The sequence below is a fragment of the Castor canadensis genome, chromosome 2, assembly GCF_047511655.1.
Source record: "Castor canadensis chromosome 2, mCasCan1.hap1v2, whole genome shotgun sequence".
In the NCBI taxonomy this organism is placed as follows: Eukaryota; Metazoa; Chordata; class Mammalia; order Rodentia; family Castoridae; genus Castor; species Castor canadensis.
The window spans coordinates 141,730,691-141,754,349 of NC_133387.1; the positions used below are offsets into that span (position 1 = coordinate 141,730,691).

General features: G+C 42.9%; 1 protein-coding gene across 5 annotated transcripts in view; it reads left to right on the forward strand.

Annotated features, from left to right (window-relative positions):
- Tmod2 (tropomodulin 2) overlaps positions 1-23,659 on the forward strand; it is a 54,615-nt gene that overhangs the window by 6,543 nt on the left and 24,413 nt on the right. For 4 of the 5 annotated variants that reach the window (XM_074065955.1, XM_074065953.1, XM_074065957.1 and 1 more), the window contains exons 2-6: positions 7,285-7,482; positions 8,004-8,160; positions 12,622-12,744; positions 18,093-18,179; positions 21,510-21,640. In XM_074065955.1, the coding sequence (XP_073922056.1) occupies positions 7,357-7,482; positions 8,004-8,160; positions 12,622-12,744; positions 18,093-18,179; positions 21,510-21,640 (624 nt within the window). In that variant the 5' untranslated portion in view covers positions 7,285-7,356. The remainder of the gene's footprint in view (positions 1-7,284; positions 7,483-8,003; positions 8,161-12,621; positions 12,745-18,092; positions 18,180-21,509; positions 21,641-23,659) is intronic. The other variant, XM_074065954.1, reaches the window with a different exon arrangement.

The window sequence follows — 23,659 nt, forward strand, 5'->3', positions numbered from 1 at the left end:
GGCCAAAGGCTGGGCACTTCATGTTGTATGATTGTCCTCTTTCCCAGCACAGTTATACAAATAAAGTAGTGGAAAGAGAAGCGAAGAAAGCCACACTCACTGTTTTCCCTCCCAAGGTCTGTATGTCCTGGTAACAGGGAGAGTTATCTAAGGGTCCAAGTCATCCTTCCTTCAACTCAAGTCTCTTCCTACTTTCATTTTCCTCATCGGCTCTGTGCACTTGCCCACCTGGGCTCCTGGAAGCTGTGTTAGGCATGCACTTCATTCCAGTGTGTGCATTAGATCTGGTTGCATGTTGAATTCTTGCCATGGGAAGAATTCATCCTGCTGAAGGCAAAGCTGTAGCACAAACTTTCCACTGCAGTGTCATTAACAGGAGGAAAAACAAATGGGAGCCCCTGCAGGGCCTGGGTGGGGGCTATAGCAGGCCAGCCTAAGCCAGAAAATCTTTGATTCAGCTATGAATTCTTCAACATTCTTCTCCATAGTATATCTATGTTTATTAAAAAATAATAATAACTAGTTTTTTCCTGACTCTTTAAGTCAAAATGGTGCTCTAAGAGGATATGACTTTTTTTTCCTCCTCTGACTTTGTGACCCTATGGTATATTGGCACAACATATGCTTTGACAGGTATGGTTATATAATATTAAAATGTTATTGAGTTACTTAATGGGTCTTTCCGTGATGACCTATAAGCTCAGTACACAGAGTATCATGTTTTGTTCACTGATATTCTAGCAATGTCTGGAAAAGGTAAGTTTTCAATAGATATTTGTTGAATGAATATACAAACCTAAACTTGAGGAGTCCAGGAATATAAAAAATTACAACCTGGTCCCTGTTTCTGGGAGTTTGTGCTGCCACTGGAATTAGAACCATATATATAACAGACAAGAGCAAGTGATACACATCAAATTGGCAACATAAGAAATTGGGGGGCTTCTGTGGGCTCAGGTGGCCTCAGAAAGCTTCCCAGTGGAGCGTGGAGGTGGGATGTAGTGGCAGGACCTCTAGACCTGTGTTTACTTCACTTCTTAGAGCCCATTTCCCACATTTGACATTGGTTGCACAATATCTAATAGATGCCTACACTGAATCAAGACCTGTGCTGAGAGTGAGGATGTTAGTGAATAAAACTGATGTGGTCTCCACCCTCACAGAGATTAGGTAGGAAAACAGGAATGAAGCTAAGGACAGCTGCAATCAAAGAGGTGCACGGGGGTGGGGAGTGAGCGATCCAGACCTTGTCTCAGAGAAAGAGACAAGGAAGAAAAGAGGAAGAGAAGCTCTCTTTGAGACTGGAAGATGAGTCAAATAGAATCAGCGGGTGGTATTTGAGCAAAGGGAACATAAAGCCTAATCCAGGAGTTGGAAGTGGTCCAGGAGGCTGGATCAGAAGGAGGCTGATGGGAATGACAAGAGACCAGAGCGTGAATTTGGACCTTATCTTCAATGCAGTGGGAAGACAGTAGAGGATTTTAAATAAATTGACTAGAATTGGTTAAAAAGATCACTTTGGTCATTTGTATGGAGAGTGGATGAGAAGGGGAAAGGGCTGGACGTGGGCAGTGGGATGAGTGAAGGAGGATTCTCAACTCGTTTAGGGAAGGACAGGATTTGGTGGTTGCTGGGTGGAAAGGTGAGGAGGGAGAGATCAATAATGGCTCCTGATTTCTTGGACAACTTCCTGAACTTGGGAACTCTAGAGGAGGAAAGAGGATGAGCGCTCTTATGACATATTCAAAGGGTGAGGTAGTCAAGGAGAGATGTTGGATGGGCAGTTGGAAATACATGAGTCTGGTCCCCAAGAACAAAGTCCAGAGTGAAGATACAGATTCGTAGTCATTATATAAATTATAATTGCCCCAGTAAGAATGTATAATATGAGAAAAGAACCTGTAAGATAAGACTTTGAAGAATGGAAGTATTTAAGATGGAGCAAGAGGAATTGTGAAAAGAGACCAAAAAAGAGTGATCGGGGCTGGCAGAGTGGCTCACGTGGGAGAGCACCTGCCTAGCAAGCGTGAGGCCTTGAGTTCAAAGAGTGATCAGAGAAATAGGAGAGAAACCACCCATGTTACTGAACTGGATGGTGTAAGGCTTCACTCACCTCTGACATTCTGTGGTGCTGCAGAGCCGGGGTCTGAGCCAGGTCACAAACGCAGAGCACACAGCCCTGAGAATAAAGAAGGGCATTCCAAGTATAGTGCAGTAGTTGCCAGCTTCCCAACAAGAAACAGAATACTCTCAAACTGAACAATGGGAAAATTTTAATAAAGAGGCCATGTACAAGGACGTAGGAGGGTGTAGAAAATCCAACAAGACAGAACTCTGGCACTAACACAACAAGAGACCCTTTTCCCCACTGCCAGGGCCCAAAGTCAGCAAGGAAAGGGCAACTATGCAGAGAGGGCTGCCTGGGGGAGACATGGCTAGGAGGACCCCACACCCCTCTCCCTCACTCTCCAGTTTTCTCCTGTTGGCCAAACAGAAGCCAGAAAGGACAGGAATCTATTAATGCAAACTAAATAGGTAACCTTCCTGAGGCACAGAGCAGAGTGAGGAGTAGAAATGAAGGGAAAAGCAGAAGCATCCCAGATAGTTATCTTGGAAATGAAGTGTTAGGTGAAAGAGAGTGTTAGTGATTTTATTGCCAGTGTAACAAAGCACAAATTCAGTGGCTTAACACAGCACAAATTTATATCTTACTATCTTAGAAGTCTAAAACGAATCTCCTTGGGCTAAAATCCAGGTGTCGGCAGGACTGTGTTGCCTTCTGAAGGGTCTAGGGAGGAGAGTCCATTTCCTTTTCCAGCTTCAAGAGGCCACCCACATTCCTTGACTCATGGCCCCTTCCTGAATCTTCCAACACCCAAATCGTGTCATTCTGACCCTTTGCTTCTATCATCCAAACTTGCCTGACTCTTCAGCCTTCCTCTTCCATCTTTTTCTATTTTTTTTCCTTTTTTTTTTTTTCGGTGCTGGGGACCGAACTCAGGGCCTTGCACTTGCCAGGCAAGCGCTCTTCCACTGAGCTAAATCCCCAACCCTTCCTCTTCCACCTTTTAAGAGCATTTTGGATTAGCTTATACCCAGATAATACAGGAGCATTCTCCCTGTGTTAAAACTCTAATTCAATCATACCTTGTCTCCTTTGCCACATAAAATAGCATAATCATAGGACTGGGAGTTAAATGTGAATATCTTTAAGAGGCATGATTCTCCTGTCATAGACAGTGAACAAATCATTTTGGATGGAGGGGAGGGCTCTCCAGGAAAGTAATGAGAGAGAAAACAGAAAGCTCAGGTCGAAGCCAAATTACAGGAATTTGGGGTACTAGACTGTACGAGTTTCATTCTGTAGAGAAGATGAAGCCATTGTAAGTTGTTAATCAAGGAAGTGGCTTGTTAGTAGTGTTGAGAAAGATGGCCCAATCATAATGCCCTAGAGGGAAGAACAAAAACATCTCAAGATGCAGTTAGAGCTTAGTGTGGTGGTACACACCTGTGATCCGAGCACTCAGGAGGCTGAGGCAGGAGGATCAAGAGTTTAAGGCCAGCCTGGACTACACAGTAAGTTCAGTGCAGCCTGGGTTATATAGCAAGTTTAAAGACACACTGAGCTACTGTAGTGAGACCCTGTCTCACCAACAGAAAAAAGGCAGGGACTGTCAATCAAAATATGACACATGCTTGCTTTTTCTTTTCTTTTCTCTTTCTCTCTCTCTCTCTTTTTTTTTTTCCTGTTGCTGTATTGGGGATTGAACCCAGGGCCGTACCACTTGAACTGTGCCCCAGCCCAACATGTGCTTTCTTAAAAATACAATTTTTTACTTTATTGAAAGAGTTGTTTTAGACTTCCACATAGACAACCAGGTGAAATGGCTTATGCCTATGATCCCAGGTACTTGGGAAGCAGAGAGAGATTTCGGTTCATGGTCAGTCTGAGCAAAAGTTAGTTAGATGCTGTCTCAAAAACAAGCGAAATGTGATGGCACACGCCTATGGTCCCAGCTAGTCAGGATGTGGAGGTAGGAGGATCTTGGTCTGAGGCTGGGCCAGGCAAAAAAAGTGCAAGACCCTATCAGTAAAACAAACTAAAAACTAGAAGACTGGGGGCATGGCTAAAGAGCACATGTGAGACCCCGAGTTCAATCCCCAACACCAACACTATAGTAATACATTTAAAAATAGACTCTACATACAGTTTTTAAATTCTTTTCTATTAAGGTATAAATGACATACAATACAGTGCTCATATTTCAAGAGTACAATTTGACAAGGTTTGTACCTGTGACACAATCACCATAGCAGGGTGGTGAACATAGGCCTACTCCAGAGTTCCTCACGCCCTTTGTCATCCCTTTGTTCAGCCCCTCCCATCTGTCTCCCATTCTTAAGCACTGATGACTTGTTTCCTCTTGTAGGGATCAGTTTGCATTTTCTAGGATTTTAGACAAATGGAATTATACAGTACACAGTCTTGTTGGACTGGCCTTTCACTCATAATTATTTTGAAGTTGACCCATGTTCTTATATTGCTAATTCACTCCTTTTTATTGCTGAGAAGTATTCCATTATATGGTTATACCATAATTTATTAATTCATTCACCTATTGAGAATCATTTAGATTGTTTATGGTTTTGGGCAGTTATAAATAAAACTGTTTTGAGTATACGTTGATTTAAAAATCATCTGTCCCGTGCATATGTAAAAATAGGAAATGTATATAAAATGAAGTGGTTGATATTCTTAAAACTTCTGCATGTTCAGAGTTCAACTTTTAAAGTCCCTTTTCAATTCACAGGCCTCATTGTCTAGTTTTTTTTCCACACGATGTCTCTGTGCCATCAAGAATGGTAACAACAACAACAAAAATCTGTAAAAGAACTAAAGTCATTGCTCTTGTAGAGAGCACTTACTTCTCTGTAATGATGCAAAACTAGCCTAATCCGAACCTTACATTGCACTAAACACACCTGTACTGCCACCTCTCATGGTGCTTTGTTTCCTAAGTTATTGGGTTTGTTGTTGTTTTAAGACAGGGTCTCATTATGTAGCTCAGGCTGGCCTTGAACTTGCTATGTGACCCCAGTTGGCCTAGAACTCAAGATCCTCCTGCCCTACTTCCTGAGTGCTGGGATTACAGCTGTATACCACCATGCCTGGTTTGCTTCCCAGGTTTTAAAAGAGTGTTCCACAGTTGTTCCTTCTAAACCCTTGACACCCATTCTGCTAGTTTTGAAGCTGGTGTTTTTGATGTCATGTACATGACAAGTACATGTTGACAGCTGCTCAGGCAACAGTACTTACAGGACACCATGGAAGATGCATCTCAATTTCAGAATGTTACATGTGGTAACTTGTGCATCAATTCGTTAAATAGAGTAGCTCATTGGATGGATAAGAGCCTGGCAAATAAGATCCTTGTTCACTATCACACAATAAATTAGTGGCATATGGAACCAGAGCAAAGTATGTAGGATCCAGTTAGTTTCTCTGACTTTAGTAGAACTTTTTGTTGTTGTTGTTCTTTTGGTGCTGTGGATCAAACCCAGGGTCTCACTTATGCTAAGCAAGCACTCTACCACTTAGCTGCATCCTAGGCCCTTTTTTTGTGTGTTTGACTGGAATATAGCAATTGAAGCGTGAAAGGAAGAGGACTAAGGGGAGAGAAAGAGGTTTATATTGCCTGTAAGAAGATCACCTGACCATGAGCAGTGGAGCTAATAGGAGGAGGGAACAACATCTTATAGACTCTTGAGTGGCCCACCTGCAACCAGTCACTTCCATCTTCCCATTCTTCATTCTCACCATTCTTCACTGCCTTGTAAAAAAAGCAGTAAACACTCCCCTGCTTTAAGTGTTGTGGTAGCTTCTGGTCCCCATCAGAGTAAGACCCAGGTCCATTAGCAAAGCCCTTCACAGGCATCCTATTCTTATCTTTGCTTCTTTCCTCTCCCTCCCCCATGACTCCTCCTTTTGAGCCACCCATCTATTCCACCACCATGTCATGTACTCTCCTGTGTCTCTGTTTGTGCTGTTCTTTTTCCTAGAATGGCCCTTGCCCACCTATGTCCATCTTATCAAAGCTCAAATGTAACTTCTATTTGCAGAGTTCCCCCCCAACCCTTCCCTGCCCTTACCTAATGATGATTTCTTCATATGTCTTTAAAACCTACTTTATCCATTACTTCTTTTTTTTTCCCCTCAGAGCTTTATTTTTTTTTTATTGTTTTATTATTCATATGTGCATACAAGGCTTGGGTCATTTCTCCCCCCTGCCCCCACCCCCTATCCATTACTTCTAACACTTATCCCATGATATTTTTGCTGTTCTGCGTATGACTGTCTCACTGAGTGTGAGTCTTTGGAAGACTGGGTCCTATCTTATTTATCTTTGTATTCCTGTTTTCTAGAATTGTGCCTGGAAATCATGGTATGCGATAAATATCTATTGCTTTGAAAGATCTGGTTGGTGACTGAAAGCAGTATCCTTCCTAAGGAGATTTGTAAAGTCCGCTGCAAGGGACTGAGTAAAGATTTCATTTTGGGTGAAAGTTTAGGAGTAAGGTGGTAACTGGGGTGGAGGGGAGTGCTGAAGGGAGAATGGCCAAGGGGTGTAAAGAAAGGAGAATTAGAGAGGGTGGCTAAACAAAAGGAGATGAGAATGGAAGATAAAGCAGAAAAGTAGGGAGGGTGATTATGTGGCCAGGGTTTTAGACTCTCACTTAGTTTAATTGCAGGGCAGTTCCTGGACAATGCTTTCTCACATAGATCTTCTAAACTCTCTTTCCTGAGTGAATCCCATTTTGTATTCTTCACATCCCTCTCTCCCTGCAAAGACACAAGTACGCTTCTTACAACTGCCTCACAATTAGTGCATTGTTCTTCCCTGCTTTTCTGTGGAAAGCTGGGGGAGGCAAAGTACTAAGATGGAAAAGCACTTACTACACTGGGAATCAGAAGCCACTCACATGTTCCAGCGCTGTGACCTTGAGCAAGGCCTGGGGCCACCTTTGCCCCAGAGTTATCATCTATGAAATGAGAGTGCTTTTATCAGTGCATGCTTCTCACAAGGTTGCCATAAAGATAAAATAAGTGAGATAAAATACTCTATATGAAATCGCTTTGTAAGCCACCACATTGATCTGAAAATGAAGGTGATATTCCCTTTCAGTCAAACTATCTGTCCAAAAGACTCCATTAACAGCAGAGCACTGTCTCCTAGTAATAAGTCTTGCTAACAGAAAGAAGACATAGTATTTCTATTTCATTAGCAGTGGTGTGAAGCCTCAGGAAGCTGGCCTACTTCAAGGTGCACAGTGCCTGAGAAAGGCACATGAGAAGCCATGGCGCTCCCTTTTCAAAAAGAGCTGGAGAAATACAAGAACATCGATGAAGATGAACTCCTTGGCAAGCTCTCAGAGGATGAACTGAAACAGTTGGAAAATGTTCTAGATGACCTAGATCCTGAGGTCAGTGACATGGACCTGAAGTGGAATGGTTAGTGGTAGTCCAGGAAGAATGGCATGACCGTTCTGATATACCAGACGCTTTGAGAAATAGAAGTACTTGGTTTTTGTTTTTTAAACTTAAAGAAGGAATCTCAAAGCTTAATCAAGCAAATATTAATGTCTACCATAATATTCACTTCTCTGCTTGACATTTCTGCAGAAAATGTGTTAGAAGTGAGAGAATGTAGTGTTTGAGCAACCTGTGAGCACACCGGGTACACACCTAGCTAAACCTAAGTGTGATCAATAGGAAAGAGGCCTTTTGGTACCACATTCTACAAGGCGGCTGCACGAGGCCCAGAGCTCTGCTCTGTTTCAGCTTGTTGGATACCCTCCTCTCAGTACAGGATATTAGAATAAGTAGGACCTCAGAGACATACCAGAGACCCTGCCCTCAGTTCACACAGCATCTTTGCAGGGGGAAAAGAGAGAAGTAGCAAAGTGTAGTCCATCCTGCTCACACCTCTGTCTTGTCTTGTCAGAGTGCAATGCTACCCGCTGGATTCCGACAGAAAGACCAGACACAGAAAGCAGCCACTGGCCCATTTGACCGAGAACACCTCCTCATGTACCTGGAGAAGGAGGCTTTGGAACAGAAAGACAGGGAAGACTTTGTGCCCTTCACTGGAGAAAAGAAAGGTAAGGACACAGTTCTGATGGGATAAAGGTACTCTTAATATTTTGTCTTAAAGAGTCAAGCAAGGGGCCTGACCTAGAAATGGAAATAAGCCCATGACTGGATATAGTATTTTAAAACACCATGGCTGGTGGATACATGCCATTCTACATTTGTCCAAACCCACAGGATGTGCAACACCCAGAGTGAACTCTATGGTAAACTATGGATTTTGGGTGATAATGATGTGTCCATACAGGTTCATCGGTTAGAACAACGCACCACTGTAGTGCTGGATGTTAGTGGGGAGGCTTAGGACAAGGCACAGGGAATTCTCTGTATTTTGTGCTTACTTTGGCTATGAATCTAGAACTGCTCTAATAATTAAAGCTTTGTAGTTTAAAATTAAAAAAAATCATGGCAGATATGTGGGTTAATTAAATGAATACTTATGGGGTGATGGTCCTCAGATTTGTTCTGTGAAAAAAAAATCTCAAACTTCAAAGAAAAAGTTTTTGAGGATGTAAACAGGTGTTTTACCTGCATGAGAGTTCTATAGGAACCTGTGTGTTCCTTTAGTGTGGTGCTTTACAGCTACAGAAGTCCCCATAAGGCCCTTCTATTCCATGCCAAGGATGGCTTTAGCACTATACTCCTAACCTGGGTGCTACAGTGAAAGGCAGTGCAGTCAGTCATTCATTCACCCAGCATGTGCAGAGCACTTCTCCTGTGTGCAGCCATGTGCACCTGGGACCACAGGTCTGTAGGGCCCTGCCCTGCCCTCAAGGAGCTTGTGGTCTAGCTAGAGAAAATGAGCTGGGAAGCTGGGAAGCCCTGGTATGTTTCTCTGTGCCAGGACTGAGCTCCAAGACAAGACAATGAAGTTCTCCTCTTTGGCTCTTGAGCCTATGGAGCTAGTAGCTGTTAATTGCCTGTCCTTCTTCCTCAGCTACAGTGACTTGGGCCCATGGCTACTAATGGAATCATTGATGATCCAATAGCAGATAGATTCTTTTTAAAACACAGCAGATCGCATCACTTTCCTGCCTAAAGTCCCAAGTCTGTACTGTGATGTTCAGTGTGGGTCTGGTCTCTCCAAGGACCACTTCTTGGACTGCATCTTTCCTTCCCTCACTTACACCTCAGCCCCATGTCTCCATTCATTTTCCCAAATTTACCCAATTCTTTCCATATTAACCCAATCTCATGGACTCTTCCTTGTGACCCACATCCCATTTTCATATCCAGAAATTCAATCTTAATGTCAGGGCTTCAAGCTTTCCCGACCTCTCCATCTGTTCTGGTCCCCTTCTTTCTGTCATGACACTTGGGTATTGCTTTCACAGTACTGTGAACGTGTTCATCATGGTTGATCATTTTGTTTACTTTGGTGGTGTGTGTTTCCCACATCAGGTTGAGATTCTGCAGTAGGATTGCATAGAAACCAACATGAGAGTGGGATGCTCTACTAGTTTGGGTTCAAGTGAATGCTGTCTGAGCTTCTGTGTGATGGTAGTGGGAATAAAGCACTCACCTCTTCAGTCAGCATAGGTCAGCCCTGCTGTCTTCTCTGAATCATGCACATCTCATGGATCACACACTATTGAGAATGTCATTAGGAAAGGAAAGTTGAACTGTGCTGGGATTACTACAGAAATACGGGGATACGGGGCTGTGTCTATGGCAGCACAGTTGCTACAGGACTAATTGAATTGTGAAAGAAATTGTAATGTAAAATCTTCAGTAAAATTGCAATAAACATCAAGTACTGGAATAGTGACAGCATAATAACGGGAAAGCTATTGTTTTTTGTTCTCAGAGAAGAGGTCTGAGAAATGGCCATAGCAAATTATTTCTTCATCCACATTATGCTGCAGGTGGGTTGGGAAGTTAGGCTTGCAAAAGCTCTCTGAGTATAAAAGGGAGATCCAGTCATGCTGTGTAGTTTAGGAGAAGGTTGGGAAGGAGCACAGTTAGATAAAAATAAGCAGGTAGTAAGTTTTCCAAGCAGAGCAGTGGGATCAGAGTGAGGAGTATGTAGCACCCATATCCTGGAAGGACCAGTGAGATGATCTGGGAGCATCAGGAGGCTATCCTGAGGCTGTAGTGGGATCCTCAGAAAAAAGACCTAACAACTCTAATTCTTAATGTAGTATTCTGTAGTACCTCAGGTTCCAGGGCTAGATTTAAGTCTTTGGAGCAGCTTTCTTCACTTAAAAATTATTGTTTGGCTAAACCCTCAGGAATGGACCTGTCTGAGAAGTTGTCCTGACCCACATAGCTGTTGGGTCACCTGTGTACCTTGTGTTTGAGATAATCTTAAACAGTGACAGGAAGGAGGAACTTAGAAATGCTATTTTTGACTCTAGACACAAAATCATTTGAGCCAGAAAGAACATGATCCAGGCTGCAGAGAGTGTGAAAATTAAGTCTGAGATGAGTGCCAGTGTTTGAGATGTTATTGATTGGTTGATTTTATTTTTCTTCATTTTCTGATTTCTGACCATCCTCCTTTCTTCCCAGTGTATTTTCCTTCTTTCTGGAAAATGTGGCAGATTGTGTGATGCCATGGCAGAAAGTACGTTGTTGGCAATGACAGAGGCCTTGCTCCCAGGATGCCCCACACAACCCTAACCAGCATCCTCCTTTCCCCTCTTTGGGCTGTCCAGTTCTGACTGGTTCCTATTCACTTATCTAACCATTTGGCAAAGTGGTAAGCCATCAGAAGTACACAGCTCCTAGAACCAGGGAAGTCTCCTGGAGAATTTTCTTGAAAGAGTAAGGTTACTGACTTTGGGTTTGATCCTTTCCTTTCCCATAGGAGTGGGATAGGCCAGGCTAGCCAAGATCTAAAAAGAGCTTGTGTCCCAGCTAGTCAACTGGGACACAACTGTCTGTTCTATCCAAAGTGGCAAAACAAAGACAATAGTAGGGTGAGTCATAAGGAACTCTGGAGATCAGAAGGGAGGAGACGAATTTTAAAGATCATGCCCAAGAAGTAAGAGTAACTCCAGAGAGAGAGAGAGAGAGAGAGAGAAAGCCAGGAGTCAAAAGCCGGGAAGAATTGGAAGGGAATGAAGAAGTCTGTGGTATGATGTGATGACTCTGGAATGCCCTGGGCTTTCCTTTGTCAGCCATTGCACGTGTGGGATACAGGGATACGGGTGACTTGCCCTGACTGGGCATTAGGAACAGGTCCTGTGCCATTCTCACAGCAATGTGATTCATTGGTCCAGAGTTTGGGGTATGGATAGGGCATAGGTACCACCATTCTCAGAAGTGAGCAAGGAGCAAAATAAATGCAATCTGACTGGCAGGATGAGGTGAATATTGGTGGGAGAGAATGCATCTATAGGAAGCACAAAATGTCTTGCTGTTCAAAGACCCCACAATCTCTAAGTATAGAGACTCTGAGTTTTCCTTAAAATCAGACTTGTTGTCGTGTACTGTGTCCCCAGGTTACCACATAGTCCAACTGATGACAGTTGCTGGAGGCATGGCTCAAGTAGTGGATTACCTACCTAGTAAGTGCAAGGCCCTGAGTTCAAATTTTAAGACCACAAGAAAGGAATGAATAAACAACCGGCCACACTTAGAGCATCCTAGTGGTTCTACAATCCCAATTCAAGTAGAAAATTAGAGAAGGGGTTGTGTGTCACCAGTTTGTCTCCCAGGAACCTTTCATGCTGCTTGTGTGAGCCTGCCCCCTCCATTATTTGTAGGGTCCAAGGCAATAATATAAATAGAAGCCCACATGCCATTTTTTCCAAATATTGTAAACAAACCATTAAAATATGTTGTATCCTCCTACAAGTATACCTAAGAGGCCAGTATTCTTGGACTAACAAGGGTTCCATGTAGGATGTCAGTCTGTGCCATACCACCAGGGCCTCAAGCACACATGATGGACACCCTTGCCCACATGTGCAAGCTTCATCTATACTTCCCCCAAAAGGCCTCCTAATTGGCCTGGATATGCTGCTGCAACAGCGTAACTTCCCTTCAGAAGGATGGACATGGGAAGGAGTCCATGGAAGCAGACTCAGGACTCTGGGCAGGGAACTCCAAGCCCTTGGGGGCCTGGAGTATGGTTTAGCAGGTGTCCTGAAGGGGAATGCTCCTTTGGCCTTGTGGAATCTCCCTTGGTGGGGAGAGATTCAGCCAGAGGAAGACTGGAGTGGGACCATCTAAGATGCGGGGCCCAGGCCCAAGAGCAGTGCTGCCAATGATAGGGGTGTAGAAGACACTGTTTCCCTCTGCATTTTGTGTAGTAGAATACAGGATGTCCCCCTCCAGTGTTCCTTCCTTTGAATAGTGGATTATGGATATTAGCCCCATCCCAGCAATTCAGGAATCTCAGTTGGATAGGAAATGGCTTAATGGTACACGTCTTAATGACCAGAGCTCCATGTTTTGCTCAGTGCACTTGCCCTACCAATAAGGAAGAAACATGCAATATTTTTTGTTTCTCTTCTGATTTAAAGGGAGAGTCTTTATCCCCAAAGAAAAGCCTGTAGAAACTCGTAAAGAAGAAAAAGTGACCCTGGACCCAGAACTGGAAGAAGCTTTGGCCACTGCCTCCGACACTGAACTCTACGATCTTGCAGGTTAGTCATCAGCTGTGGCCCTGTGACCTTCAGTGTTAACAGTGCTGGTGCAGTCTGTGATCAGAAGACTTCCAAATTCTTTGTATCCCACTGGGAAGAATCCATTGCAGGACACGTGGGTATAAATGGAGTTTATTAAAAGTTAGGGAAGGGAAATGTAAAGGGAAGCCTGGTAAAACCCAGATGGAAGCTGGAAGCCGAGGGAGCATGTTTCTGCTCTTCAGGTGCTTTTAAAACCTGCGATAACCTATGGTAAGGGGAGAATAAGGAGAGTCACACCCAATAATAATGATTGGTGAGGGGCATAGGCTGTTCCTGCCCAGGTGAGAGTGGTTCCTGAGCCAAAGCATGGTTACTATAAGATGTAATTTTTTTTTTGAGTCCCAAACTTTCACTAATTTATCCTGACTCAAACGCATGCACTGCTACCCCTGGCACCAGCCTTTGAACTTCTCTGTAGCTACTGAGTATATGACCAGGTTTGACTCCAGCCATCATGTAGCTAGAAGACAATACAGTGACTTAACCTTTCTGAGCACATCTTATTTTCCTCCAACTCTGCTGTAAAAGGTCCAAATAATGTCTATCCTACAAACTGCCAGCTATGCGAGAAATCAAACAGACCAAATATGAAATAAAAGAGTGTTGGGAACTTAGAAAATATAATGACAGCCCTTACGGTGTCCAACGAGCTTTCATTTTAAAATACATTTTATTGCAATTTCCATGGAGTTCTTACTCTTCCTCACAGTCGCCATTGCAGTTTGAATCACACTAAGAAGTCCGTTAGCCTTCTAGTTTTCTTAACAATAGAAAAATAATGCTAATATGGTTATTAAAGTTGATTTTGCATGCAGATATAAAAAGCTCAAATAGTGCAAAAGAAATGAAATAGAAAGTTAAGTCTTTTCTCCCAAATTACCTACCTCCCATTTTTTTTTGTTTAGCCTTCAAGAAAGCTTCCCTACATGTGCTACTATATGTATGTTTTTACATCTTCCCCCTTACACAAGGCTATTAGGTCACCACAAATAAAGGTGCTTTAAAAGCCAGTCTGCAGGGCTGAGGGTGTAGCATGTGAAAGGCTCTGGGTTCAATCCCCAGCACCAAAACAAAATCAGACCACAGCCTTAGAATAAACTGTCATGTTTATTCCACTAAAAGACACATGTAATAATAACTCCCTTCCTCCCAGGAGAACCACCTCTCATGCATGCTGCCATCACAGCCACATTTGTATTCCTTCTGTGATGATGTCACAGAAGTGTGTGATGTTGAGGTCACATATCTGAGTGTCTCTTGGAGCTCCTGCAGAAGCCGTGGCACCGGTGAAGAAGGTAGTTGTCAGTGACTGGGTGTCTTAGCACCGTGGTTACTGTGGAGAGAGCCTCCCATGGTTACTAATCCTCCCAAGGGTTGCCAATGACTCTATTGGAATTGCCCAAAGGAAGAATGCAGGGCGGGACTTGAATTCCCAGGAAAGGCTGTGAAAACAGAAAACCCCCATCATTTGGAGGACACTAGGTCCTAAAATCCAGACAATAAAGATAGATGATACAAATAGAAAACTGTCCTCGTTTATCTTTCCTCAGCCTCCCTTCCTCATCAGAACCCCCCTAGGAACTCAGGAGGAAGCTTGGCTGGGTGTGGGGCTTTAGGGTGGATCTTTCTGGAAGATTGAGGGCAGCTCCATAAGTGGATGGACTGTTAGCCATTGAGGTTTAGATAAGAAGTGTCAATGCCTTGGAGTTACTATGGCAGGTAGAGAGCAGAAGAGCAAGAAGTTTGTCAAAGGAATGGCAGCTGGTCTTTTTCTCAGCCCTATTGGTCTAGAGATTTGATTACGTCAGTCTGAACAGAGGCATCAGAGTGGAACCGGGTTCTCAGGAAACAGATGAGACAAAAATTAAATCTTGGAGGGCTGAGAGTGTCACTCAAGTGCTAAAGATCTGTCTTGCAAGCACAAGGCCCTGAGTTCAAACCCCAGTACAGCTAAATAAATGGATGGATGGATGGATGGATAGATGGACAAACAGACAGATAGGTAGGTTGATAGAGAAATAGATAATTAAAACTTGGAACCACATGCAGGTGGCACATGCCTGCAACCCCAGCTTCTTAAGAGGCAGAGGATTGTGGTGTGAGGCCAGCCTGGGTAAAAAGCACAAGACCTTCTGAAAAACAGGCTGGAAGCAAAAGGACTGTGGGGGGGTGGCTCAAGTGGTAGAGTACTTGTCTGGCAAGCATGAGGCCCTGGACTTAATCCCCAACACACACACACACACACACACACACACACACACACACCCAACACACACACACACACCAACACACACACACACCAAAACACACACACACACACACACCCAACACACACACACACACACCCAACACACACACACACACACCAACACACACACACACACACACACCAAAACACACACACACCAAAACACACACACACACACCCAACACACACACACACAACACACACACACACACACACACCAACACACACACACACACCAAAACACACACACACACAACACACACACACACCAAAACACACACACACCAAAACACACACACACACACACCCAACACACACACACACACACACACACCAACACACACACACACACACCAAAACACACACACACCAAAACACACACACACACACCCAACACACACACCAAAGCACACACACACACACACACACCCAACACACACACACACACCAAAACACACACACACACACACCAAAACACACTCACACACACACACACACACCCAACACACACACACACACCAAAACACACACACACCAAAACACACACACACCAAAACACACACACACACACACCCAACACACACACACACACCAAAACACACACACACACACCAAAACACACTCACACACACACACACACCAAAACACACACACACCAAAACACACACACACACACCAAAACACACACACACACACACACACCAAAACACACACACACACACACACACACACCAAAACACACACACACACCAAAACACACACACACACACACCAAACACACACACACACACACCCAACACACACACACACACACCAAAACACACACACACACACACCAAAACACACACACACACACACCCAACACACACACACACACACACACCCAACACACACACACACACACACACACCAACACACACACACACACACCAAAACACACACACACCAAAACACACACACACACACACCCAACACACACACACACACCCAACACACACACACACACACACCAAAACACACACACACACACACCAAAACACACTCACACACACACACACACCCAACACACACACCCACACACACACACACACACCCAACACACACACACACACCAAAACACACACACACACACCAAAACACACACACACACACACACACACACCAAAACACACACACACACCAAAACACACACACACACCAAAACACACACACACACACCAAAACACACACACACACACACACACACACCAAAACACACACACAGACCAAAACAATGGAAATTTAAAACTTGGGCTGTGCACAGTGGCATGCACCTGTAGTCCCAGCTACTCAAGAAGGATTTCTTGAATCCAGAAGATCAGGGTCGACTTAGAAAGACCCCCATCTTTTAAAGTGTTAGCAAAACTTGACAATGAGAGCCAAATTTTAAATAGAAGTTGCTTGGTGAGTACAGGGTCAGAGCAAGAAGATGTGTTTGTGGTATGGTCTCAGAAGTCATTTCATCTCTGTGATAAGTAAGGTGTAACTATTATCCCTATTTTGCAGATGAAGTGTGTTAGTTTTTCATCACTAACAAAACAACTTAAGGGAGGAAAGAGTTACATTGGCTCATGGTTTCAGAGGTTCGAGTCCAGCATGGGAGGGAGGGTGTGGCAACAGTCATTTATATCATAGCATAAAGAAGGAGAATGCTGGCTAGTGGGCTCTCTCCTTTTAACCCTTTTATTCCATCCTTGTCCCCAGCCTTTGGATGGTGCTGCCCACATGCAGGTTGGGTCTCCTCCATTCCCCTTAGTCAGTCCTCTCTGGAAATGCCCTTGCAGACACACCCAGAGGAGTGCTTTGTTAGTCTCCTAGGCATACTTCTCAATCCATTCAAGTTGACAGTCAAGCCAGGCATCATGGCGCACTACTGTAATCCAAGCACTGTCTCAAAAAAAAAGGAAAGAAAGATGATAGAAAAGAAAGAAATCCAGTCAAGTTGACAATCAAGATTAATTGTTCCATGAGGAAATAGACTCAGAGACATTTAGTGACTTCCCAAGTCACACAAGTTAGTGTGTGAAGAGTCAGGATTCAAACTTTAGCTGACTGCTCCAGAGTCCCTTCTTAACTATTGTTGTTAGTTTTGTTGTTGTTGTTCTTATTATTATTGTGGGATTTGAACCCAGGGCCTTGTACAAGCTAGGCAAGCCCTCTATCATTGAGCTATATCCCAAGCCTTTGGCTTTTTAAGACAGGGTCTCACTGTATCACCTAGGCTGGCCTAGAATTCTCCATCACCTACCTCTGTCTTCCAAATGCTGGGATTACAGGCATGCTCCACTATGCCCAGCCTTAACTCTTGTTCTTACTGGTCGTAACCATTTGCCCTTCCTGTGATTGCCTCCCTCCTAATATGGAGCCTTGAAGAGAGCTGATGAGGACCTCAGAGGCCTCTGCCTCCCACTGTAATTGCACTAGCAGAGGGAAATGTGTTCCAGCCTGCCCAGCACTTACCCAGCCCCAGTGTTGCTTCCTGTGTGCTATGCTGCCTCCTGGTGCAAGTTCCATGTACTACAGGAGACTAAAGCTTCAATATGCTTCACTGACCTGTTATTATCAGTGTCACTTGTCTTATTTCCCACTCTGGGATGCTGAAGGGCAGAAAAGGACAACTCCTTTCCGCACCAAAGGAGAACCACAACCTTAACAATCTATACATTTTAGATCTTTAAAATCCTCAGACTCAATCCCACCTTCTTATTTGTTGGATAAGAAAACCAAATAGTTAAGTCTACTTAACTAGTAGGATTTTCACTTGGGATACATTACTAGGCTATTGCTTTTCAGATCCTAAATGATTCTACACAGATACAGAAGACATTACTGGTGGACTTGGAAAGAGGGTTTAAAAATAAGTATATTTAACTGTACCACACAATGTGCAAGAAAAGGGGACTTGGAGTCTTATCTTTGTGATAAGAAGAATTGTTCTTTGATGGCCAAATTAACATTGTGAATATCCTAATGTGTTTCTCCAAACTCAGTGCGCATTCATTGTTGTCTTTGTTTTCAGCTGTCCTTGGAGTACACAATTTACTCAACAATCCAAAGTTTGATGAAGAAACAACCAACAGCAAAGGTGGCAAGGGCCCCGTAAGGAGTAAGTTAATGTGGAATCTGCCATTTTGTGAGGCCTTAGAGCCTCCACCTGTTGCTGGTGGAAGAGAGGCCTGTTGCCTTTTGCAGAGATCATCAGGCTCTAAACAATCAGACAGGCATAGGAAACTGATAAAGGAGCTGTGTCTGGCAGTGTGACTGAGACCAGTGAGTGTAACTAGGACCACTTTCTTAATAAGTGTGTTTAGTCAAAAGAGAAAAATCACCAATAAAAAGTTGCATAGTCAGCACTGAAAACAAACAAAGTTTCATGTGCCTTGGATGTTTCAGTTAGGGTAGCTTGACTGAGTTCCCGTCTCTATTCCAGGGTCTTTTTAATAATGGGGGTTGTTGTTAGAATATGATACCTACTTCCCCCATAGAGCAAGAAGGACACACTGACCTGGGTTTTCTGGCACAGAAGTTCCAGTCCACTGTCTTCTAGCTCCACATTTCCTGGAGAAGTGTCAGTTAACTAGACTTTCTCACTTGTGCATCAGTCATCTACTACCGTTGTGTCTCTGGAATGTTCCTGGCTTAGGCACAAAAATAAATATTGATTCCTGCCTAAAAGAACTTACCTCTCTTGGGTGGGTACAGACTACTAATCAGATAATCTTAGCACAGCGTGATCTGGGTGCAGATCATAACTTCTCTAAGATGAATTATTTATTCATTTAGGCAGGTTCTTGCTATAGAGCCCAGGCTGCCCTTGAACTTACAAATCTCCTGCCTTAGCCTCCCAAGTGCTGGGATTATAACCATGAACACCACCATGCCTGGCTTCAGTAGCATGTTTTTGAACTGTGGTTTATCGTGGGTTATATAGCCATATATAAGGAGTATGAGCGATACTCCTTTTATTTTTTTCTTTCTGGCTTCTTGTGCCTGCAGATCATCCTTTCAAGCTTTAGTATCAAAGGGTAACATTCTAGCAACATGTTCCCTGTTAACAATTTGGTATATAGCCTTCTGGCTTTTACACATATACATGTACGCAGATACCATTTTTTCAGATACTCACTACTGAAAGCCACTCTGCCAGCCCTTTTTGTGTCGGTTAGTTTTGAGATAGGATCTCCCTGCATACCCGGACTGGCCTGGACTGTGATCCTCCTATTTGTGGGATCCTGGCTTAGTTGGGAAGGCAGGTGTATACCACTGTACCTAGCCATTGGTTGAGATGGTGTCCTATGAACATTTTGCCCAGGCTGGCCTCAAACTGGGATCCTTCAGATCTTTGCCTCCCTAGGATTACAGGCTTGAGCCACCATGTCTGGCTTACTTTATGCCTTTTGTTCATTTTTTAAGTTATCATACTGTTGTACTGGGAGCACATTGTGACATTACAAAAGTGCTTACAATATATCTTAAATTGACCCCCTCTATCATTCTCCTTTATCCCCTCTCCCCCCATTCTTAGAATAGTTTCAACAGGTCATTTTTCCATTTTCATACATGAGTACATAATATCTCCACCACATTCACCCTCCTACACCCTTTCCTTATATCTTCCCCCTCCCACTGGTACCAAACAGGGCCTGTTTTACCTTCGTGTCCTCTGTTTTTGAAAAAAAAAGAAAAAAGATTATTTTTGTTTGTTTAAAATATCTATACAAAAAAAAGATATCTATACAAAAAAAAGATCTGTACAGAGTGTTTCACTATGATATTTCCATATATTTATATATATGTATGTGTGTATTGTATACCAAATTGGTTCATCCCTTCCATTTTTCTCCTTTCTACTTTGGTCCTCTTCTTGTGGTGTGTTTAACAAGTTTAAAAATTCTGTATTCATTTTTGTATAGAAAGTGCATCAACCATATTCACCTTCACTTCCTTCTTTTACCCTCTCCCTTCAGTAGTGCCCTCCCCTTAGTGTGATCTGTTTTTCATTCCTGTCCTTCGTTGTTTAGGTGTCTGTTCATTGGTCAGTGGGATTTTTGCCTTGGTATTATACCTGTGCATGTATTGTGCTTGAGTCAATGTAGCCCCCCCCCCCCGCACTGTACTTCTTTACCCTTTTCCCCATCCTGTGTCATTTAGCAGTTATCACTTTACTGTGTTTTGTTGTGTCTTGTTCCTACACAGATAAGATGTGTTTCATTATGATTCACAATCTTTCTTTCCTTCTTTTCCTCCTCCCTTGGTCTCTTATTTTATTCTTTTGATGAGTAGATAGCATGTTGTTTTGTGATTATGCTATCAACAACCATTTTTACATTGGTGAACATTTTGTTTGTCCTGTTTTGCTCTCACAAGTAACACATCAGGAAACATCACTGAATATATATATACACACATTTATATATCTTTATGTATTCATGCTATTTTTTCTGTAAATATGTTTAAATATAGAAATACTATGTCATACAGTATGCACATTATAAGGTTTGATAGATAATACCAAATTACTCTCCCCAAAAGTTTGCATCAGTTCACATTCCCATTCATAATATAAAAGGATGCTTTTCCCCCCAACATAGTTGCCACATCTGAATATTACCTCTTTTTACATTTATTTGTTTGCTAGTGAAATAGTATCTCATTTTTTTAATTTTAGAATTTCATTACTTCTTATGTTTTTTGGTAGAGTTAGAATTTTTCTGAGTGTATTCTTTGTTCATTTTTAACTGGGTTGTAGTATTGATTTGTAGGAGCTCTTTGTATATTGGGATATTAATCTTTGTATGATAAATGGATTCCAAACATTTTATGTTAATTGCTTTTGAGAAATCTTCCGTTCTTCTTTCCCATGACTTTATTTTTTCATACATTTTTGAAGCTCCAAAATGGAAATTAAGGGAGGACAATATATAATCAAGATATCACTTCCTAAGACTTAGGAAATGGGGGCTGAGGGTATAGCTCAGTAGTAGCATGAATGAGGCCCTGGGTTCAGTTCTCAGCACCAAAAATTAAAAACAAAAAAACAACTGTGAAATGGAGAGACCTATTATGGTGTCTTTTTGCATCTCAGATTCCATGGCTTGGTGATTATAGTATGAAAGAGGTCCCTAAAGAGCAGCAATAACTGTACATGGATAAGTGGGGATTGCAGTTGCTTTAGGTCCTTCTGCATTTGTGGAAGTATGCAGTGTGTCATCCACTGAGACTTCTCACGGTGGTTGAGAAGCATCAGCCTTCCAAACTGTAACTCAGAGCAATCCTGTTCCCATGTTCACATAACTGAGAATAAGCTCACTATCATTGGTATTAGAGTATCATCGGAATCAGAGCACATGAAGAATCCACATTTCTGGGACAGTCATCTCTATTTTGATAGGAGAGCCCTTGCATTTTCTTTTTTAAATTAAAACTTATGTTTTAGATGTGGTCAAAGGTGAAAAGGTCAAGCCAGTATTTGAAGAACCACCCAATCCCACAAATGTGGAAGTCAGTCTACAGCAGATGAAAGCCAATGATCCCAGCCTGCAAGAGGTCAACCTCAACAACATCAAGGTACTTCACTGTGATTGTTGTCAGCCACTTAGCATGAGGCCAGAACACTTACTAGAAATGACTTACTACCTGATGTTACACTTTGTTTGTAGTCCTTTGTAGTCACTGATATCCTTTTCAAAAGAGGTAAGTCTAAAAGAAGAGTGATTTATAGAATTCTTTGAAAAGACTCACAATACTTAGGTTAAACACAGTACATTAGTTGTATGTGTTGCTGAATAACAGATTAATCTTTCAGGCTTCAAACAGCAAACTATTATTTCAAATAATTTTGAGTGTCAGGAATGTGAGAGTGACTTAGGGTAGTTGGCTCAGGGTCTCAAATGAGATTATTGTGAAGCCATCTGTCAGGGCTTAGATATCCAGAGGCCTGACTGGGACAAGAGGATCCCTTTTCAAGATGGTGCACTCATATAGCTGTTGGCAAGAGGCCTCAATGTCTCACCACAGGGGCTCTGAAGGGCTACCTGAGTGTCTTCATGCCATGACAACCCACTTCCTCCAAAGGAAGTGACCCAAGAGTGAAAAAAGACAGCCAGAAGAAGTCCACTTTACCTTTTGTGGCCTGGTCTCTAAAGTTACAGGTTGTCATTTCCACTTTATTCTGTTTCTTGATAAGCCATGCCACTCTCGGGGAGGGAGAAGGAGAGAGAGAAAGAAGAGGAGAGAAGGAGGAAGGATAAAGAGAGAGGGAGAGAGCCTTGCCTAAGGTCTATTTTATTATTGTTTGTTTGTTTGTGACAGTGTCTCATCATGTAGCCCAGGCTGTCCTTAATTTTGCTATGTTGCCAAGGCTGGCTTAGAATTAGTGATCCTCCTGCCTCTGCCTCTGCCTCCCCAGGGCTGGGATGATAGGTATGCGCCCCAATGCCTAGCTTGTTTTGTTCATTCTTATTGGGCTAATTCCTAGCATTTAATACTAGCATCATTTTTTTTTTATTGTTCATATGTACATACAAGGCTTGGGTCATTTCTCCCCCCCTGCCCCCACCCCCTACCTTACCACCCACTCCGCCCCCTCCCTCTCCCCCCCACCCGCTCAATACCTGGCAGAAACTATTTTGCCCTTATCTCTAATTTTGTTGTAGAGAGAGTATAAGCCATAATAGGAAGGAACAAGGGTTTTTGCTGGTTGAGATAAGGACAGCTATACAGGGAGTTGACACACATTGATTTCCTGTGCATATGTGTTACCTTCTAGATTAATTCTTTTTGATCTCACCTTTTCTCTAGTTCCTGGTCCCCTTCTCCTGTTGGCTTCAGTTGCTTTAAAGTATCTGCTTTAGTTTCTCTGCGTTAAGGGCAACAAATGCTAGCTAATTTTTTAGGTGTCTTACCTATCCTCACCCCTCCCTTGTGTGCTCTCACTTTTATCATGTGCTCATAGTCCAATCCCCTTGTTGTGTTTGCCCTTGATCTAATGTCCACATATGAGGGAGAACATACGACTTTTGGTCTTTTGGGCCAGGCTAACCTCACTCAGAATGATGTTCTCCAATTCCATCCATTTACCAGCGAATGATAACATTTCATTCTTCTTCATGGCTGCATAAAATTCCATTGTGTATAGATACCACATTTTCTTAATCCATTTGTCAGTGGTGGGGCATCTTGGCTGTTTCCATAACTTGGCTATTGTGAATAGTGCCGCAATAAACATGGGTGTGCAGGTGCCTCTGGAGTAACCTGTGTCACAGTCTTTTGGGTATATCCCCAAGAGTGGTATTGCTGGATCAAATGGTAGATCAATGTCTAGCTTTTTAAGTAGCCTCCAAATTTTTTTCCAGAGTGGTTGTACTAGTTTACATTCCCACCAACAGTGTAATAGGGTTCCTTTTTCCCTGCATCTTCGCCAACACCTGTTGTTCGTGGTGTTGCTAATGATGGCTATTCTAACAGGGGTGAGGTGGAATCTTAGTGTGGTTTTAATTTGCATTTCCTTTATTGCTAGAGATGGTGAGCATTTTTTCATGTGTTTTTTGGCCATTTGAATTTCTTCTTTTGAGAACGTTCTGTTTA